The 18836-nt window shown below is 41.6% G+C and overlaps 1 protein-coding gene across 2 annotated transcripts; it reads left to right on the plus strand.

Moving 5' to 3' along the window:
• Positions 1 to 249: 249 nt before the first annotated feature.
• Positions 250 to 18470, plus strand: TP53INP1 (tumor protein p53 inducible nuclear protein 1). 2 transcript variants are annotated; one of them, XM_053208591.1, is made up of 5 exons: positions 251 to 491; positions 8139 to 8397; positions 8946 to 9303; positions 12445 to 12482; positions 13590 to 13722. In XM_053208591.1, exons 2-4 carry the CDS (start codon positions 8286 to 8288, stop codon positions 12464 to 12466), a joined length of 492 nt encoding a protein of 163 aa, XP_053064566.1. In that variant the 5' UTR covers positions 251 to 491; positions 8139 to 8285; the 3' UTR covers positions 12467 to 12482; positions 13590 to 13722. The 2 variants fall into 2 exon arrangements, with proteins under 2 accessions (XP_026920005.1, XP_053064566.1); XM_027064204.2 differs by lacking the exon at positions 12445 to 12482 and having other exon boundaries at positions 250 to 491; positions 13590 to 18470.
• Positions 18471 to 18836: the final 366 nt, after the last annotated feature.

Below are 18836 nucleotides of genomic sequence, written 5' to 3' on the forward strand. Positions count from 1 at the left end.
TGCCGGCACCCACCCCCTCACACCCTTCTCGCCCTCCCTTCCGCTCGCCCCTCTTCTCGCCCCTCGGCTTTTGTTGCCCGGGCTTGTTTCTAACTTGAGAGCGTCGCCCGGCTCGGCGCCAGGTCACGTGCGTTAGTGACAACCTCTCGCAGGGCGGCCCCGGGCCCCCCGCGCCGCCGATTGGTGGGATCGGGCCTGGCGCGGCCCCGGGGCGGGGCGGCCGGGCGGGCGGGCCCGACGGGCGGGCGCAGCGGCCGATCAGCTGTTCCGAGCGCTGCACAACAACAAAAGGAGCGAGACGGGCGGCCGGCGGCCAGCCGCTCAGCACCACGACCGCCGGACCTGCCCCGCGCCCCGCGCTCCGCGCTCTGCGCCCGCCGGCCGGGGAGCCGCAGCTACCTCAGCAGAGCCCCGCGCCCGTGGGCGCCGGTCCCCTCCGAGCGGCGCGCCCGCTTCCCTCGCCGCCGGTCCCCGCTGCCGGTGGGGCCCACGTAAGTGCGGGCGGGGCCGGCGCCCCGGGCCGCTCTCTCCCGCCGTCCCGCGGGCCTCGGGCCGGGCACCCTCCGCGCCTCCCGCCTCCTCCCCTGGCGGCTGCCGGCCCGAGGCCCCGGGTGCGGGCGGAGGCGGACGAGCCCGGCGCTGGGCGGCGGGTGGGTGTTCAGTTTCTGTCTCCTCCCGCGAGCTTGGCCTGTTTTCTTGGCCGCGGCGGGACCTCCTCCTCCCCTTACTCCTCCTCCTCCTCCTCCTCCTCCTGCTCCAGCACTCGGCCGTTGGACTGGCGTCGGGGGCTGCGGGAGGAGCGACCTCGGCGCCCCGCTCCGCTGGCCCGGCGGCCCTGCGCTCCTTGCCTCTTCCGCCAGCCCTCGCGGCACCGGCTCGCTCCCGGTAGCACCAAGGGTCCTGCAGCGCCGGGGAACCCCCCTTTTTTGCCCGGCGACCAGCGCCTAAGTGTCCCAGGTGTCCGCCTGTCCGCCGCATGTCCCCTGACCCTGCCTGATCTTACACATCACTATGAGATTGCACCTGTGGAAAGGACACTGTACTTGCCCGTCAGGAGTAAAATCCTAATCGTTTTGGTCGCTGACGCCGATTGGGACCTTACTCTGTGCCAGATACGACATCGAGGGCTTTACGTGCATTATCTCCGTTGCTCCTCGCAGAGACCCTCTGAAGTAGGCTTTATTATCTTGTGGATAGGAAACCCGAGGCCCAGAGAGATTAAGTTATTTTACTCGAGGCCACACAGCCAATTGAAAGGAAACGGTGTTTTCTCTTTCAAAGTTGCAGATGAATTTATATGTGGGCATTCCTCATTTTGTATTGTATTTCGCAGTTACCTCTTTCGTCATCTTCTGTGCCAATTCCAAATTAGAGTGGGTTAAGGAAGAGCCCCTTTCCATCTGTAACTTCCAAGAACTTGGGCATTTGTTGCTAAAAGAGCCTTTTCTGAATGCAGAGTAGTTTCCGAAAAGGGGAGGAGAAAGTGACCCATAGGGTCATTGAACAGTCGTAATAATGAGGTACCCCCAGATCCTGAAATCATTTGCGTGGTAATTGAAATACATTTTTCATTGCAGATGTGAAAATCCCTGGGAAGCTTTTGATTTTTAAGTCACAGCCACTATAATTCTGAATGTGCAGCATAATTTTTAAGAGCTCCTATCTGGAACCAAGACCTCATTAATTTCTATGACCAAGGTCTCTTTTGTTTTTTCATCCCTTCTTTTGTTCTTTTCTGTGAATGCTTGCTTGCTCACTCAGTTGTTCCCTCCTGTTTCTCTTGGGAATGGTCCTACTTTCAAAATTTGAGGTTAACGGGCTAGGAGTTACCGCTTATTGCTGTCTTTGTCCCCTGGCATTCAGCCTTCAGGGCAGACAGCGGTGGGTCCCTGAGAGGAAAAGCTCCCTATGACCAGTTGAATAGGCAGAGTAGGAGTGGAGCAAGCAAGGGCAGCTTTCTTGGCTTGGTTTTTCTGCAGTTTAAAATCAATTTTAAGTTGAATGAGCGTATTTATTTTTCTAAAATAGGGAGGGTGGGATATAAAGAGAAAAATCATAAAGAGGCTGCTTTTCAGTGAAGACGTGTTAGTTCAGCCACCTGATATTTCGAAACTGTCAAGAAGCCACAACTGTACACATAGTTCGAAGTTAGATCATCAAAGTTGTGGGTTGTTGTTGTTGTTGTTGTTTTTTTTTTTTTAATTTAAAAATGTTGTTTTTGGAGCCGCCTACTGGCAGCCAAAACCAACTGAAAAGCACTGTTCTCTGAAATTCATAGAGCCGGAGTTGAGGCTGGAAGGAGCCTGAGCAAAATGATGTGCAGGGAAAAGCAAGACACTTGGAACCACACAGACTTATGCTCTATTGCTGGCTCCACACCTGACCAGCTCTATCACTCTCAAGCAAGTTACTTAATTTCTGAGCCTAGTTTCCTTATTAGTAAAATGTGACAAATAAGTACCTCAACTCACTGTTATATATCACAAGTATTCAGTAGATTGTAGCTGTAATTATTATATAAACATTTTGTAGATAAAGGCATTCTGACCCAAAGATGCTAAATGGCTTACAGTCACACAGCTGGCGTGGAATGGAGTTAAATATTCCAAGTTATATTTCATATTCTGAGTTAATACTTACTGGCTGCCTGCTATGTGGCAGGCTCTATTCTAAGGGATGCACACTTAATCCTCACATTGGCACTATCTTCTCCATTTTAGGGATGAAAAAACTGAGGCACCAAAAGGTTACTAAATATCTTAACTTCATACAAGTTGCAAGTAGCATAGCCAAGATTTCATACACAGCAGGGTAACTCCAGAGCCACACTGCCTGTTGGTTGTTTGCCTGTCTCAAAAATAAGATAAATTATACTAATAAGCTCTTCTAGACTAGCAACGCCTTTTCTGAGTTCTCGAACTAGAATGCTCTTCCTCTTAAGTATTAAACTTAAAGGTATTAAACCACCTTTCTGCCCACTGAGCATTTCTAACTCATGTAATAATATGAAAAACAATGATAAAATGTTAAGTAACAAAGCAGGAAACAGCATTGTGTCTTCACTAGACTTTATGGTAAAAAGAAACCTTATGTGTAGAAGAAGCTAGAAGGAAATGCATAATACACCAACAGTGATTGTAACAAGGCAGTGGAATAATTGTTTTCCTTCTTTATTTTCCAAACTTCCTATAATGTAGTTAATTTTATAAGGAAAAAGACGTGTGTGTGTGTGTGTGTGACAGGGACAAAGCTGCCTTCTTAAAATGCTGGTGCCCAGATACTTTGTTTCTTTTCTCCACTGGGATGAAACTGCCCTGGCAGGTTGGCTGATGTTGGTTAGTTATGGTGTGGAAAGCTTGCACATGCCTCAAACAGCAGTACTACCTTACCAGTCTTCTTTGCCCCTCCCTCTTTGCTGAATTCCAGAATTTTATCTGTAAATTTGTCCTCTTAGGACACCTTCTTTTTCTGGAATTTTCATTTTAGTTTTATCCATTGCCCTAGAGTTGTAAATATCAACAAGTCCACAACAGGGGTGACTGGCTGGCTCAGTCCAGTAGAGCATCTAACTGGATCTCAGGATGAGTTTGAGCCCCATGTTGGGGGTTTACCTTTTAAAAACTTAAAAATTTTTTAAAAGTCTGTGACATGTAGTGAGGACTGAAGTCTGAAGTTCGGCTTTGACTTACGGCTTCACATAGAACCAGGCCCATCAAGAGCCTCCATTCCTGGGCAGGAGCCAAGGTGAAGAATAGCAGTGACTGGAGAGGGACGGTCCCTGGGTCGTCAGCAGGATAGGCTCTCAAGATTCTGGAGAGATTTTTCTAGAACTGCATTGTCCAGTATAATATGTAATGTGAATTACATGTATGTTTAAATTTTTTAAAATATTTCTTTATTTTGAGAGTAGAGGGAGGGGGAGGGGCAGAGAGAGGGGGGAAAGAGAGAATCCCAAGCAGGCTCCATGCTATCTGTGCAGACCCTATGTGGGGCTTCAACTCACAAACTGTGAGAACCTGAGCCAAAAAACAAGAGTTGGCTGCTTAACCAGCTGAGCCACCTACGCACCCTGTTTAAATTATTGAGCTATCTTACGTTCTTTTTGAGGGGGTATTAAGTCTTTAAAATATACTCTGGTAGGGGCGCCTGGGTGGCTCAGTCGGTTGAGCATCCAACTTTGGCTCAGGTCATGATCTCACGGTTCGTGAGTTTGAGCCCCACATTGGGCTCTGTGCTGACAGCTCAGGGCCTGGAGCCTGCTTCTGATTCTGTGCCTCCCTCTCTCTCTGCTCCTCCCCTGCTCACACTCTGTCTCTCTCTCAAAAATAAATAAAGATTAAAAAAAATTTAAATATACTCTGGTATATATTTTAACCTATATCAGATCTTAATTCACATATAAAAATTTCATTGGACATGCTTAATCAATTGTTCTGAACATACTTGAAATTTTTCCAAAAATAGCTCAATTGTCAACTTCCAAATTTGAATTTTAAATGGGTTAAAATTAAATAAAATTTGAAATTCAGTTTTTTGGTCATACAAGTCATATTTCAAGTGTTCATCCACCCAGGGTGCCTTGCAGCCACCTCATGAACCGTTCTAGCATGTTGGGGTCTCTCCCAACAGCTCCTTGTCCTTTGTGACACCTACAGAAAGCAGGGTAAAGGAACTTTGCATAGTTAGCCCAACCCCATTTCTTCATTGTGCTAGAGGTCTGTGGAGAGAGTAAAGATGTGATCCATTTTTCCAGTGGTAAGACTGAGGCTCAGGAGGGCTAAATTGTTTAGTCTGAGCCACCTGTGGTAGGGGGAAAGCCAGAACCCCCTACTGCTGGGGCCCAGGCCAGCACTCCTTCCCTAAGACGACTCTGTGTCCTGCCCTCAGGCTTCAAAAGGTGTGTCATGTAAATACCAGCTCTGACTCAGGACAGATGAGAATGAGCTCTTCCCTTGCCTGGCTGGGCTCCTGAATACTCTGCCCACCCACGGATGGTTGCTCTTGCAGGAAATAGGGGATATCTTAAGGCAGCCACTACTTCAGGAAACCAAAAGAAGATTGACTTGTGCTGCCCTGTGGAAAGTTCCTCCAGAGACACCTTTCCTGTGGCAGAATTGTATATGTTCCAGGCGTAAGCTGGCTTCCATCACATGGGTTTGGAGCTGGAGCTAGAGGAGCGCAATTTGCAGTCAGGAACCTGCAGCTAGCTGCCCGACCACAGTGGCCCCAGCATTGTTCTCTGCCTTCTCGCTGCCACCTAACTGGCCTGGGCCCTGTTAAGTTACCCTGGTGTGGCATCGCTCTTGGGGGACAAGGTGCTCATTCAGGATGAGCAAGGGTTTTCTTGTGAGGTGCTCTGCTTCCTGCCCAGCAGCTCTACCTTCCTAGCTGATGCAGGGCCTGCAGTCAGCCCTATACTCTGGAGAATTGGGATTATTCTCTCAACTATTTCAGCACACACAGAATTGTACCTGGGACCAATGTATACCTTTGTAATTTAAGATAAGGGGGGATTTTTTAAGTATCTTTTTTTCCTTCCTCGCTTAACGTGCTCAAAACCTTTACATACGTCAGAACTTGTGGTAGCTCATCACCTACACTACAGTAGGTCCAGCAAACTACACAAGCCCACTTTTCTCCTAATTTCTTTTACATGGAACATAAAGATGAATTTGAATTCTGTACTAGAGCTCCAGCCTTCATGGTTTGGCCCTGCTGCTTTCCAGAAGGCTTTCAGGAAGACTGGTTATGCAAGTAACATTTCCTGTTGACTCTCTTTTAATTATTAATGGCTGATGATGATGGATTGTGACCACAACAGTGCTCAGATGTCATTTATTTGAACACACACTCGTAGTATTACACATTCGTAGTAGCATGCCAAACAGTTGTAGCACTCCCATTTGCACATAAAGCATTCAACCAAGAATCTCATCAAATACGGATTGTAACTACATGTACTGCTAAAAATGATGATTGTTTGAAAGTGAAGGGTCATGGCGCCTGGGTGGCTCCTTTGCTTGAGCATCCAGCTCTTGATTTTGGCTCAGGTCATGATTTCAGAGTCGTGATATCAAGCCCCGCGTCAGGCCCTGTACTGAGAGTGGAGCCTGCTTAAGATTCTGTCTCCTTGCTCTCTGCCCCTCCCCCACTCGTGTGCATACACAGGCTTGCATGTGTGCTCGCCTTCTGTCTCTCTCTCTCTCTCTCTCTCTCAAAATAAGTAAATAAATAAAAGAAAGTGAAATGTCAAGAATCTGAAGTTAGATTCAAGGCTGATGCTGGCGAGAAAGAGTATCATTTAGGAAGATGCTTTTCACTATCCCTGGATGGTCTCATCTACTCATGGTTTCTGTCACTCCCTTTTGTTGACAACTCCCAAATCAGTGCCCCCAGCTGAGACCATGCCCTTGAACTCCAGAGCCCTATATCCAGCAGTCTACTAGACATCTCCAGGTTCATGACTTGCAGATTCCCAAATTCAGCATGTCCAAGATGCCCAGCCTACACCTTCTGCAGTATGCCTCTTCCACTAAATGGTCCCGCCATCTCCCCAGTTGGCCAAGCCATAAACCTGGGTCATCCTTGACTTTTCATTTCTGGCTTACATGGTCCTACAGGATCTGTTTCCTGCTTAGCACCCCTAGCGCACTCGCACACCTGTACATCTGGATCTTCAGCCATACAGAAGGTGCCACATTCTCACTCATCTGCAGGTTTCTGGTGTTCCTTCTCCCCCTTTCTCCATTCTTGATCTTCTCAACCACTCCAGATCAAAGTAATTTACTGCAGGAATCCTTCCTGACGTCTACCTGTGTAGATCTGAGGAACACTCAGTACTTTTTCCATGGTATTCATCACATTACCTGTCTTCCCCTGTGCTTAGCACTCTGCTTGATGCATGATACGTATTCAGTAAATATTTGTAGAATAATAGTTGACACTGACTGAGAATTTGTGCCAAGTGCCTTGCTAAGTAGGTTGCCTGCATTATCTCATTTCACAAGAGTGGGGTCAGGGAGACCATCTAGGAGGTGGTGATTGGCAAAGTCCAAAGGGACACCAGATTGGTTTCAACTAGGATAAAAGTGGTGGCAAGAAGTGGGCAGATTTGAGGCACGTGCTCAGCTAGAGTCAACAGGACTTGGTGAGAATTTGGTTGAGGGGTTGGGTAGGGAGTGGAAGGAGTCAAGGGTAACCACTGGGTGCTGCTGCGTCTCCTTGCTGAGAAGAGAAAGAAGGACAGTGTAAGTTTGTGGGGAAATAATTAAAAGTTCTCTTCAGTATGTGTTAGGATTGATATGCCTATCGAGTAACCAGGGAGAAATGGATATATAAATCTGGATTTCTGGAATAAGATCAGACAAGCCTGGAGTTCCTCATTTAGAACTCACAGAACTCCATGAGGTAGAACTATTGCCAGCTGAAGTAGTGTAACTTCCTAACTCGCGCAGAGCGTAAGCAGCAGAGACGGCATTTGAAGCCAGGCACACTGACTACAACAGCTTCCTGCTTGCCACCACGCGGTGAATGGTTTCCAGTTCTAGTTGCTGTCGTCCTCAGTTTTCTACGGTATAAATTTCCCTGTGCCAGCTGTAGAAATTGTTTTGAAGGCCAAATCATGCTGTACCTACTGATTTTAAATGGAATTGGGTCTGCTTGCAGCCCTGTAGAAGAACAGAACAGAAGAGAAAATGAGCCAGGGAAACATGGCAGACATCTGGTCCTGCTGCAGCCTTCCTCTGGCAGCTTCGGGGCAGTTGAGTATCATATAGCAAGACCGTTAGTATCTAGTTTTTCTCTTCTTACAGGAAAGGAGTATGTCACCTTGAAATACATAATTCAGATTGATCCCTTATAAAAGCACAGATGTGGAAAAGAGCCTTTCATTTCACATGTAAGATGTTCACAGGTTGCATTGAGAACTCAATTCATAATGGTTTATAGATGAAAGGTACTGCATTTCTTGTGTTTGATGCCTGCCGGAAGGGAACGGCTGTAATTGTAGACTAAGGCATGAGCTTTCTTCTAGAGGGGTGTGCACGTGTGTGTGTGGGCACATGCTTTGAAAACCACACACACATATTATATAAATATATACTGATTTGAAATAACCTTCTTTTCCTGTTTTATTTTAGGGATAATGATTCTTCTTGCTTCCCACCTAAGTTGAATAAGCACCTCGTGCACTTTAATCTCCTGTCGTGCCATCAGGCTGACTGAAGACAGTGTTTTGAAATCTCAGCTATAAAGACATCCGCCAAAGTCTCAATCTTGCCTTAACGATGTTCCAGAGACTGAATAAAATGTTTGTGGGTGAAGTCAATACTTCTTCCAATCAAGAACCAGAATTTAGTGAGAAAGAAGATGATGAATGGATTCTTGTTGACTTCATAGGTAAGGTATTCTCAGTGGTTAATCATCACAGCAAAAATGGAAACTCTCGCATCTTAGTTTTTCCAGAAGTAAACCAGTAACTCTGAAGGTTTTTAAGCCTTTAAAGTAAATAAGCAAGAATTTGTCTAAAATAATTGCAGGAAACATCCTGTGCCAGATAATCAGTCAGTGAAATTGATTGACGTCAGATCTTCCAGTTTTGCAACTCTCATACCCTGCTCAGATCAGATGCACTTTAATAGGAAATCCTTGTAACCCACATTGCTCATCATGTTTACTTTAGCAGGATAGAAAAATCGTCTCCTGCAAAGCCACCGTAATACATCTGATGCAGTGATACACCACACATACACACACACTAGGTGCTCAGAAGTTCTTTCATAATCATTGAGTGAATGTAAATGCTTTTGTGTCTGACCTAAATGAAAGGAGAAATGTGAACATCAGCTAACAGTATCATCTCTTCTTTTTCTGTGCTCTCAATCTGCTGTCATTGTGATGCCCGTCCTCCCGTGGGACTTCACCAACGTATGTGGACTGTGATGTAGACACTTGCACTGGTTTCTCAGCAGCAGAAGATGAAGAAGAAGACATCAGTGAAGAGTCACCTACTGAGCACCCTTCAGTCTTTTCCTGTTTACCTGCATCTCTTGAGTGCTTGGCTGATACAAGCGATTCCTGCTTCCTCCAATTTGAGTCCTGTCCGATGGAGGAGAGCTGGTTTATCACCCCTCCCCCATGTTTTACTGCAGGTGGATTAACCACTCTCAAGGTGGAAACCAGTCCTATGGAAAACCTTCTCATCGAACATCCCAGCATGTCTGTCTATGCTGTGCATAACTCCTGCCCTGCTGTCAGTGAGGCCAGCTGTGGGGCTGATGAATTTCATAACCCAAGTAGCCCCAGGTACGTTGTAAGTGCAGCTGACCCTTGTACAACGTGGGTTTGAACCGCATGGGTGTACTTATACACAGAGTTGTTTTTCTTTTTTTTTTTTCTTTTTTTTTTTTTATGAACACAGTACAGTACTGTAAATGTATTTTCTGTTCCTTATGGTTTTCTTAACATTTTCTTTTCTCTGGCTTACTTTATTGTAAGCACACAGCAGGTAATACATATAACATGCAAAATATGTGTTAATTGGCTGTTAATGTTATTGGTAAGCTTCCCAGTCAGCAGTAGGCTGTTCGCAGTTAAGTTTTTGGGGAGTCCAAAGTTGTACATAGATTTTGAACTGCACAGGGACTGGTGCCCCTAACCCCTGAGTTGCTCAGGGGCCAAGTGTATTTTATTCTGTCCATGGGCAGTCTGTTTGGCATGCATTTTATTTGTTTCTACTACAACTTGAAGCTAATTTTTTAGAAGATGCAGAGTAATATTAGAGATTTATGAAGGCATGTCTATAGTGCACAAGGTAGTGGATGGTATAAAAAAAAGTGTTCATTTTACATTTTCAGAAAAATTCATTAGAACACAGCCCCAATTATATAATGCAGAACTGTTGATTTATAGTACTCTGCTGGTTGGGGCGGCTGGGTGGCTCAGTCGGTTAAGTGGCCGGCCGACTTCGGCTCAGGTCATGATCTCACGGTCTGTGAGTTCGAGCCCCGCATCGGGCTCTGTGCTGACAGCTCAGAGCCTGGAGCCTCCTTCAGATTCTGTGTCTCCTTCTCTCTCTGCCCCCACCCCTCCACTCTCTGTCTCTGTCTCTGTCTCTCAAAAATAAATAAACATTAAACACACACACACACACACACCAGTACTCTGCTGGTGACCAGAAAGAAAAGACTAGCATTTCTGCTAACTGTCTTAGAATATAACTCTGGCACTTTATACACTGAGTTATTTGGTGTATCAAATTCAACAAGAATAGTATATCTTAACATAAAACTCTTATTTTCTTCCAAGTGGTCTTAGCTGGGTTGCATCAAATGGCACTTAACCTCAAAAACCTGGCAGATCTCAAGTATGAGTTTTCTGTCTTACAGAGGAAAGGCTTCATACCCAAACAATACTTTTTTGTTGTGTGGAGTTCAAGGGGTCTGAAAGGCTCTGTTTGAATGGCAGATGGGTTGAGGGCTTGGAAAGGTTCAGGGAGAGAGTACCTTGCCAGTAAAGATTGATATGTTCCCAAGCAAACTTACAGAAATACTGTCACCTTTATCCAGCGAGCATTTTCAAGATTGCTCCCACCTGCTAAAATAAAGTCTATGGCCTTGTTAATCAGCTCAAATTCTGGCTAGTCATGATGCATGGTAGTGGGCTGTGCCTGTGGTATTACGATGTTTTGGTGATGTTGGTACCGACTTAATTCCCTAAATACCTGTCAAGGCTACAGGTGAATTAGAATCTTTGGAGCAGCTCAGAATGTTCCTGTAGTTAGTCCTGTAATCCAAAGGGCCTCTTTTTAGATTGTCCAGGCTCTACCTTGACTAACTGGATCATTGTATATATCTTCTACTATTTCCTGTTTGCCAGATAATAAACAAAACCCAGGCAGCTCATTAATTTAACTTTACCAGAGTTTGCTGCACTCATAAGTCTTAATATTGTAGATAATCTCGTCATCTTCTATGAGGATAAACATATCCTTTACCAAATTGAAAAATAATTTGCTTATATAGTTACCCAGGCTTTATACTGGGTAAGATCTTTGATGGGAAATGTTACTTTAACTGGCACTTTGTTCAATGCTGTAAGTTTATCAAGAGATCACTGTCTCAGGCATTTCAACAAAAATTTAAAATAAGAATTTTTAGACATGGTATTGATTAAATTGCCATATAGTCTATTCAAATTAATTTCTTCAGTTCTTAGAAATCCTTCCCACCTGGTTCTGATCTCACCTCTCTGGAATTGGACTCAAGAGTTTCCCATGATTAATAGTCACTATAAACTTACTGGGATTTGTTTACTTACTTCTCAGTGTTTAAAGCATGTGTGTATGTATATACAGCACTTTATAAATAACATTATTACAGAAGCAGTACATATGCATTGCAGGAAGTTAGAAAATGCAAATATGTAAAAGTTAAAACATTTAAAAAGACACTTGTACTACCTAGAGATGGATACTGTTAACACCCTAGAGTGTATCCTTCCAGGTGGTTTTTTCTCTATATGCCCACAAGTTTGTACACGTGTGCACACACACACACACACACATTTTTAACCTAAAGGGATCAAGTTGTATATACTCGTATATAGTTGTGTAATCTGCTTCTTTAGGCAATGGTCTCCACCTTTTTTTTCCCCAGTAAAATTTCATTTCATCTACTACCCAAACTATACTCTGTTTTCTGCACCAGAGCCCAGAATATTTCACCTAGTTTGCCCAGACAAGCATCCAGTCCAAGACCATGCGCTGCGTCTGGTTATGTGTTTGAGGTTTGGATGCAGTCATTATGTTCATTGTCTGTATCTTGTTTGTTTTTATATCTTGTTATATGTTTTGGTATAACATGTAAGAAAGTTAAACAAATACGTGCTTTTCCATATATATAGGATCAAAAGAATACCCTTAACTTTATATGAATTCTTTCTTAACATAGGAAAGTACTGCAAACTATCTTAGTTTTATAAAAACTAAATGTTTTTAACATCTTTATTTCTGGATTTCAAATTCTTATTTACAAAAGCCCACTAAATCAAGATAGATCAGGTGTTACCAACATTAGGATGGCTATGTAGTAAATAATCTGTATTTTCTGAGCAGGAAACAAATCATGTCTTTCAGAAGTTAGATTGCTTCCATCCTGTCTATCCTTGGGAATATTACCATAAAGCATTACATAAAGCATGTAAGAATAAGGTGCTTCATAATTACAGTAGATGGGCTTCAGAGTGTGTGTTTTATTGCATTTTGACCTTTATAAGTATTGTTTATGAAGGTTTATGTGCTATCATAATCTCAAGTAATACATGTGCCTTTAATGACCCATAGTAAGCCAGTTTTAATATAGAAAATGCACCATGTCCTAACAGTAAAATTAAGTAGCATTTTAAATCTTACTAGTGATTTAATAGTTCACCATTTAACATTTGTAGGGCCAGGAAAAGCTGCTTATAAGACTCACTGGCACAGAGTAAGTATATTCCCTTTGAGACTGTGTGATATGTGTTATCAGTCTGAACAGGAAGGTTAAGAACTCAAAATGCCCACCTTTTAAAAACTGCTGTCTTTGTATTAACTTCTTTCTATTAGTTTCTTAATGTGACCCCCTTTAATTCTACTATTTTTTAAAAAATCTTTAAAAAATAATAGCATTTTCCTCTAGTGATTATAGCCACAATTTATAACTGCCCGTGTTGTGTAAAATAACCCTAAAACTCTTAAAACTCTTCATGTTATGTGTTAATTTAGTTTACATCTATCCTATTAAATTAGCTTTTAATATATAAGACAGATAATAACCACATGGTTTGTAGCCGGATTTTAAGATATGTTCTCCTCAGGTCTTTGTAACATTTCTATGCAAATGCCATTCCAAACTGTGCCCTGTTGTGATATAAATTTTATAGTAAGCAGGTAGCTTTTTATCTATAAAAATGTTAAATGAGTAGAATTTTCTATGCATGTTTCTATTACATAGAGATCTGCAGCTTATTTCCTGGAACCGTTACTTAGAGACAGAAAACGTGTGAAGGTGCAATTAGCATAGTTCACCAGTGTCAACCTGCTTCATAACAGTCTTTGGAGTAAGACCTGTATTAGAATCTTGGTTGTATGAGGTAGTAGTTGTGACCTTATCGTTGTTGAGCCTCAGCTTCCTGATCAGTAAAATTTGAGAATTAATATGTTTTCCTTTTAAGATTATGTCGAGAATTAAATACATTATATTTGCAAATACAGATATGCAGTAAATGTTAGTTCTCCTCACAGAAAAACTCATCTAATGCTGCATAATTGAAATTCACTCAAAATGTAAAGCACTTTTTAAAAGACAGTCTACTTAATCCCCCCCAACCCCCGCTGTGGATTATATGGCATATTTCTGTGAAAAGGTGGCTTCTCCTTTCTAACATTATCAGTCATTGTGGTCACAAAATATAAACTTGTCTGTCAGCCATCAGACAGTAAGATCTCTTTCAACCACAAATCACTGTGGCAAATTGAATCACTAAGTAACTTCTTCAAGTTCATGAATAACGTACTCTGTTACTGAATGCATCCTCCTGTTTTTCTGTTTCAGAGTGGAAGCTCAGGATGAGATGGGGCAGCACATTCACTGCTATGTTGCAGCTCTTGCTGCTCATACAGCTTTTCTGGAACAACCCAAGAGCTTTCGCCCTTCCCAGTGGATAAAAGAACATAGTGAAAGACAGTCTTTAAACAGAAATAGCCTTCGTCGCCAAAATCTTACCAGGGACTGCCACTCTAGGCAAGTCAAGCACAGTGGCTGGGCCGTCCATCAGCCCTGCCCACGTCAGTACAATTACTAAGAATTTCAAGGTTGATTGGTTTCTCTTGGTTTGTGCATATGTGTGTGGATGTGTGTGTACGGACAATGAAGATGCTGTTTCAGCCAACTGATGACCAATCACATAGTTTTATCAATGTGTTTAGACACTATCTTGAAAACCAGATTTACATGCTGTGTATCACATAATGCCTTGCTTTTAACATTTACTTTTTTGTAAATTCTTTCAGAATATTTTTGGAAACATATCAATACAGTTACAGTGTTTGGTGTTTTGGGATGTCTTTAAATCTATTAAGGTGTATATGAGTTAGCATTCTAAAGACATTTCTTCCCAAGTATGAGGATAGGCATCTTTCAATTTCATTTTATTTTGTATTAATCAATATTTCGAGTAAGCAAAAATTTATTCTCAGGGTCAGCCATACACTTTATTGACCAGTACTTGATAATCTTTTCTGTATATAGCAAATACATTTTTACACACTAACATGAGCATTAACAGGTGATAGTTGCCATGGATATAATGGAATTATGGCTGAACTTTCTCTTGAAAGAAAACTTGATATATTTCTGTGTGTACAGGTTTTTTTTTTTGTTTTTGTTTTTTTTTTTTTTTCCAGATTAGCCATACAGTTCATTTTGGAATTCAGGTACATTAAGTGTTAGTGAACAGTGCTTTCAGTAATTCCGATGTGACTGTGTGACGTGGTACAGAGACATTACAAGGATCGTGGGACAGAAGCGCTGTCTCACATGCAGAGGGGATCCGTCAGATCTGTGAAATTGTGTTTGGGAAAATGTATGTCTCCCACCTACCCCATTAGTCCACCATTTGACTTGTGTGGATTCTTTCCTGCCGGCTCTGCCCACTTGGCACTTCACATCAGCTGTAAATTCAGAAGTACCTGTCCAGGCACTTTAGTGACTTCTTATTTATAACTGTCCAAGGAAAAAGAGGTAGGCTTTGTATTTCTGATACGGTGATGGATCATCTGCCGTGGAGCCTGCCCTGCTGAGTGGCAAGCGAGGCTGAGAAGGAATTCCTGGTGACAACTTTTCCTAGCATCTAGATGAAGAGTGACGGGTTGGCTTCCTTGAGTTCTCTTTTTTTTTTTTTCCCTAACTCGGGCTTCAGGCAGAATCTTTAACCACTTTGGCCTCTGTTTCCTCCACCTACGGGGGAGTAGTAGTATTTACCTCCCTCACGGTCGTTGTGTGCACTGTGTACTGATGGAAGTGGACTGTCCAGGACTGAACCTTGTGTGAAATTCCAGGGGCCTCTCTACTGAATCTGATGGTGGGGGTGGGGCCACAACTGTTCTTCAGAGTGTTGGTGCTAATGAGGCCAGGGTTCAGGGCTCGAGTCACATGGAGGCCAGTTATTTATCATTTAGAGAAAATCTATCTTACCTCTAGCCGGTCACTTTATTTTTTTAGCGATTGTGATGGGTTTTGCTGAGCCATCCACATTCACCAATTTCCTCTCAAACTAAACTAAACATAGACAATCCAAAGCACATTCTACTGACAAACAGTAGTATCACCTTTGTGGTCAAAGAGCTTATTTTTCCAATGCCTCTGCAACCCTAATTAAGTGAATACATGTCTACACAAGGTTTTCAAGGGAAAAGGCAGCATATAGTTATGTGAAGTATTATATTTTCTAATAACCCTGTAGCAACTGGATGCAGGGAACTATGGGAGACTTTTCAAGTGAAGAGCTGAGCTCTTTTCTGACCAGGGCTGGGAAGTTTGGAGGCGGAAGAGGTCACACAGCATCGTCAGATGGTGGCGGTAGGTGGTTCTTCCACTGGCTGTGACGAAGTGCCAGGAATGTCTCTTTAGAACAAGAGTCTAGACCCCATGCTTTCCTTATTCCCTTTCCATTTGAACCACCCCTTTATTTATTTGTTTTCTAATTAGGGGCCAAGTCTGTAAAGTTTTGTCAAACTGAGCTAGAAGTTATTTTGTTACTATTTGTGTTTACGAGAGTTGAGAGGTGAGGTAGAGTTTTCATGAAGGTGTGTATGTTTTACATCGTGTCTGTCTCTAGGGCCATATGTTGGTAACTTGAAAATAGACCAGCTAAATGTTTTCTGGATATAAGCCTCTGACTACGTGGGGGTCTCTTTTTTCATATATTACATGCAAGTTGTTAGTACCTCACAAGCTACAGAAGTTCAGCCATGAGAATTTGTTTGGCAGCATGAACAGATTTGTGTATAACATAGCTAGGGTCTTTTCTTTTCTTTTCTTTTCTTTTCTTTTTTTTTTTTTTTTACTGTTATTTTTCAAATTTCCTGATACCTGAAATACATCTACATCTCTGTCAGTTATTGACTTTTTTTCTGGCCTTCTCTGGACCTAGTTTTTTATGGTTTATACCTGGAAAACAAATACTTTCAGGCTTGGGATTTTTTTTAGGGTTATCATGCCATTTGTCATATCATACTGTGGTTTTTGTATCAGTATCTACGTTTTCTGTCTTAAATTGGCACATGTTAGAATGGAAGAAAGTGGTTACGTAATTCATTTGAAGTTCTTGGTCATTAGGGGTTTGTTAGGCATCTACTACGTGTGGTACCAGGATGATGTTGACCTGTTAAGTATTCCTTGAAACATGGCCAAAATGCAATTTATTATAAGTTAATTATTATTTTTGCTCTTGTAAATATTAGTGGTTTACATAAATGTGCTTCAGTGCATATTTCTTAAAAATTCAAGCAGTGAGAAATAAGACCCCCTCTGAATTTAGTGCTCTACTTCTAAACTGATAATATATAGAACGTTACTTGGAAAAAGTCTGGAATGTGTGGTGCACAAGGAGTGCTTCATGGATGAGTCCCTTAGTTTTTATAACGCACCGTGTTTCTCAAAGTTTGTGTTTTCATTAATAAAACATTTTATAATGTGTATTCTATGTTTGTTACTTTTTCTTTCTCCACTAATTATGTATTGCACTGTGAGTTGAAGATTAACCCTGCATTATTTATCTTCTGTGGCAATGCATTTATATGGCCAGGCAGGTGGGGGATTTTTTTTACAGAAAGGTTCACAGTGATTGGATTTTTGACTTTCTACTCCAGCGAGCTGTTTCTACATTAATTTCCTGTACATTTTCCCAGTTCCCATGCAGGCTGTTCTGTTTACATACCTTCTCTGTTTTATCAGTGCTTTGATTCTAGTGAGAACACAGTTTACTGAAAACTTGAGAGGGCGTTCAGCATCGCCTGTTGTTTTTCCTTCTCAAATCTATGTAGTACACTGGTTTGTTATCTTTACATCTTCATTGAATCTAAGTGTTTTCACTATCCTCTTCTTCAAGGAAATATATTGTCTTTTTTATATCTTGAGAAAAAAAGAACAAAAAAGAGTATCTTTCTTATCCTGTTTTTCTTTGAATTGTAAACAAACAAACAAAAAAATGAAGGACTCCAACTAGAAGACAAACATTTAAGTTTAAATAGGTTAGTGGAGAAAGTTTAAGTTTCCAAGTATCTTTGTTTTTAGAATCGGTTAAGAGACTGCTCCTTGTACTGGAGACACTAGCATGTTTGTAATGTTACCTTAAAACTATCTTCATTTTATAATGCCCATTCATGCTGGCTAAATTCTTTTAAAAGTTGGGCTGTTCTCATGGATGGCTTCACTGTCATCAGCCATGTTGATGCATTATCAATGGCATTCTTATCTACGTATTTTAATGCTGAAAATTTTATATGAAATGCTTTATTTAGGAAACCTACCTAATTCGGTGGTGTCAGCCTTGCCATGTACCAATTTCACTTGAAATATGACACCAATTACAGTGGTTTGGGGTGGAGAAAGAGGGACCGGAAAGCATACAGATAAGGATATTTCTTTCTCTTTGCAACAGTATCCTTTATGGGGGAGGAGAGGTTACTATTCAAAGGAAGGCAGCTTCAGTGGATGTTTTATATATCGTTTAGAATTTTCCTTACAACATATTTTTTTTAATTGTATAATTGTTAAATGCCCCATTTTGCTCTGTATTTGCCTGAAGTTTTAGTATTTGTTTTCTAGATGGACTTCTAAAAACCAAATCAGTACTTGGGGAGCTAGATGTGTGTGTGTATCTAAGCTTGATGTGTATGAGTGGTTTTTGCTTGCTTTTTGGTTGCATTTTCCTCCAGAAGTTTGGAATTTTAATCAATAATTGTGTGTTGTTATTATTTTTTTGAGTGGCTTGGTTTTTTTGTCTCAAGTAAAATTGTGAACACATTTGCTTTTCAAAGACAGGGCATCAGTTATAGAGACTGAAGAGTATTGTAGATTGTACTATGTGCCTTCTTGATGTATTCCTAAACAAAAATTTTTTTCAACTTGAAAACTCAAAAGGGACATTTGGTTAGATTATATACTGTACATCATCTATGCATAAATGGCAGCTTGTTTTCTTGAGCCACTGTCTAAATTTGTTTTTATAGAATTTTTTATACTGATTGGTTCATAGATGGTCAGTTTTATACACAGATTAAACAATACAGCACTTTGCCAAAAATAAGTGTAGCATTGCTTAAACATTGTGTATTAACACCAGTTCTTTGTAATTGAGTTCAGTGGTGCATTTTGCACTACTTGGAGTTGTGGTTTTTAATCTGTCAGTAAATAAAATATTCTTTAACTTCACATTCGTCTGATTCTCTTATTTTATCTTTATGGTCATCAGCCTTAAAACTAGATACAACTGAATGAAATTACTTGCGTTTAGTTTTACTTGCCCAGAATATATGTTTACTATTCACTTTAAATACTGTTTTTGAAACTTGTATAAAATTAGTATGTTAAAATGTTTCACCTGAAATGCATGAACATTTAAGTGAACATGAATTTGAGAATGACTTCCAGCCAGTACCTTTCCTTCCGACCAATCTGTGTCTAAAAAAAAAAAAAAAATACAGATTAAAAAAAAATTTTTTTTTAATGTTGATTTATTTTGAGAGAGAGAGACAGAGCGTGAGCAGGGGAGGGGCAGAGAGAGAGGGAGACACAGAA

Source organism: Acinonyx jubatus, chromosome F2 (assembly GCF_027475565.1).
Source record: "Acinonyx jubatus isolate Ajub_Pintada_27869175 chromosome F2, VMU_Ajub_asm_v1.0, whole genome shotgun sequence".
Classification (NCBI taxonomy): Eukaryota; Metazoa; Chordata; class Mammalia; order Carnivora; family Felidae; genus Acinonyx; species Acinonyx jubatus.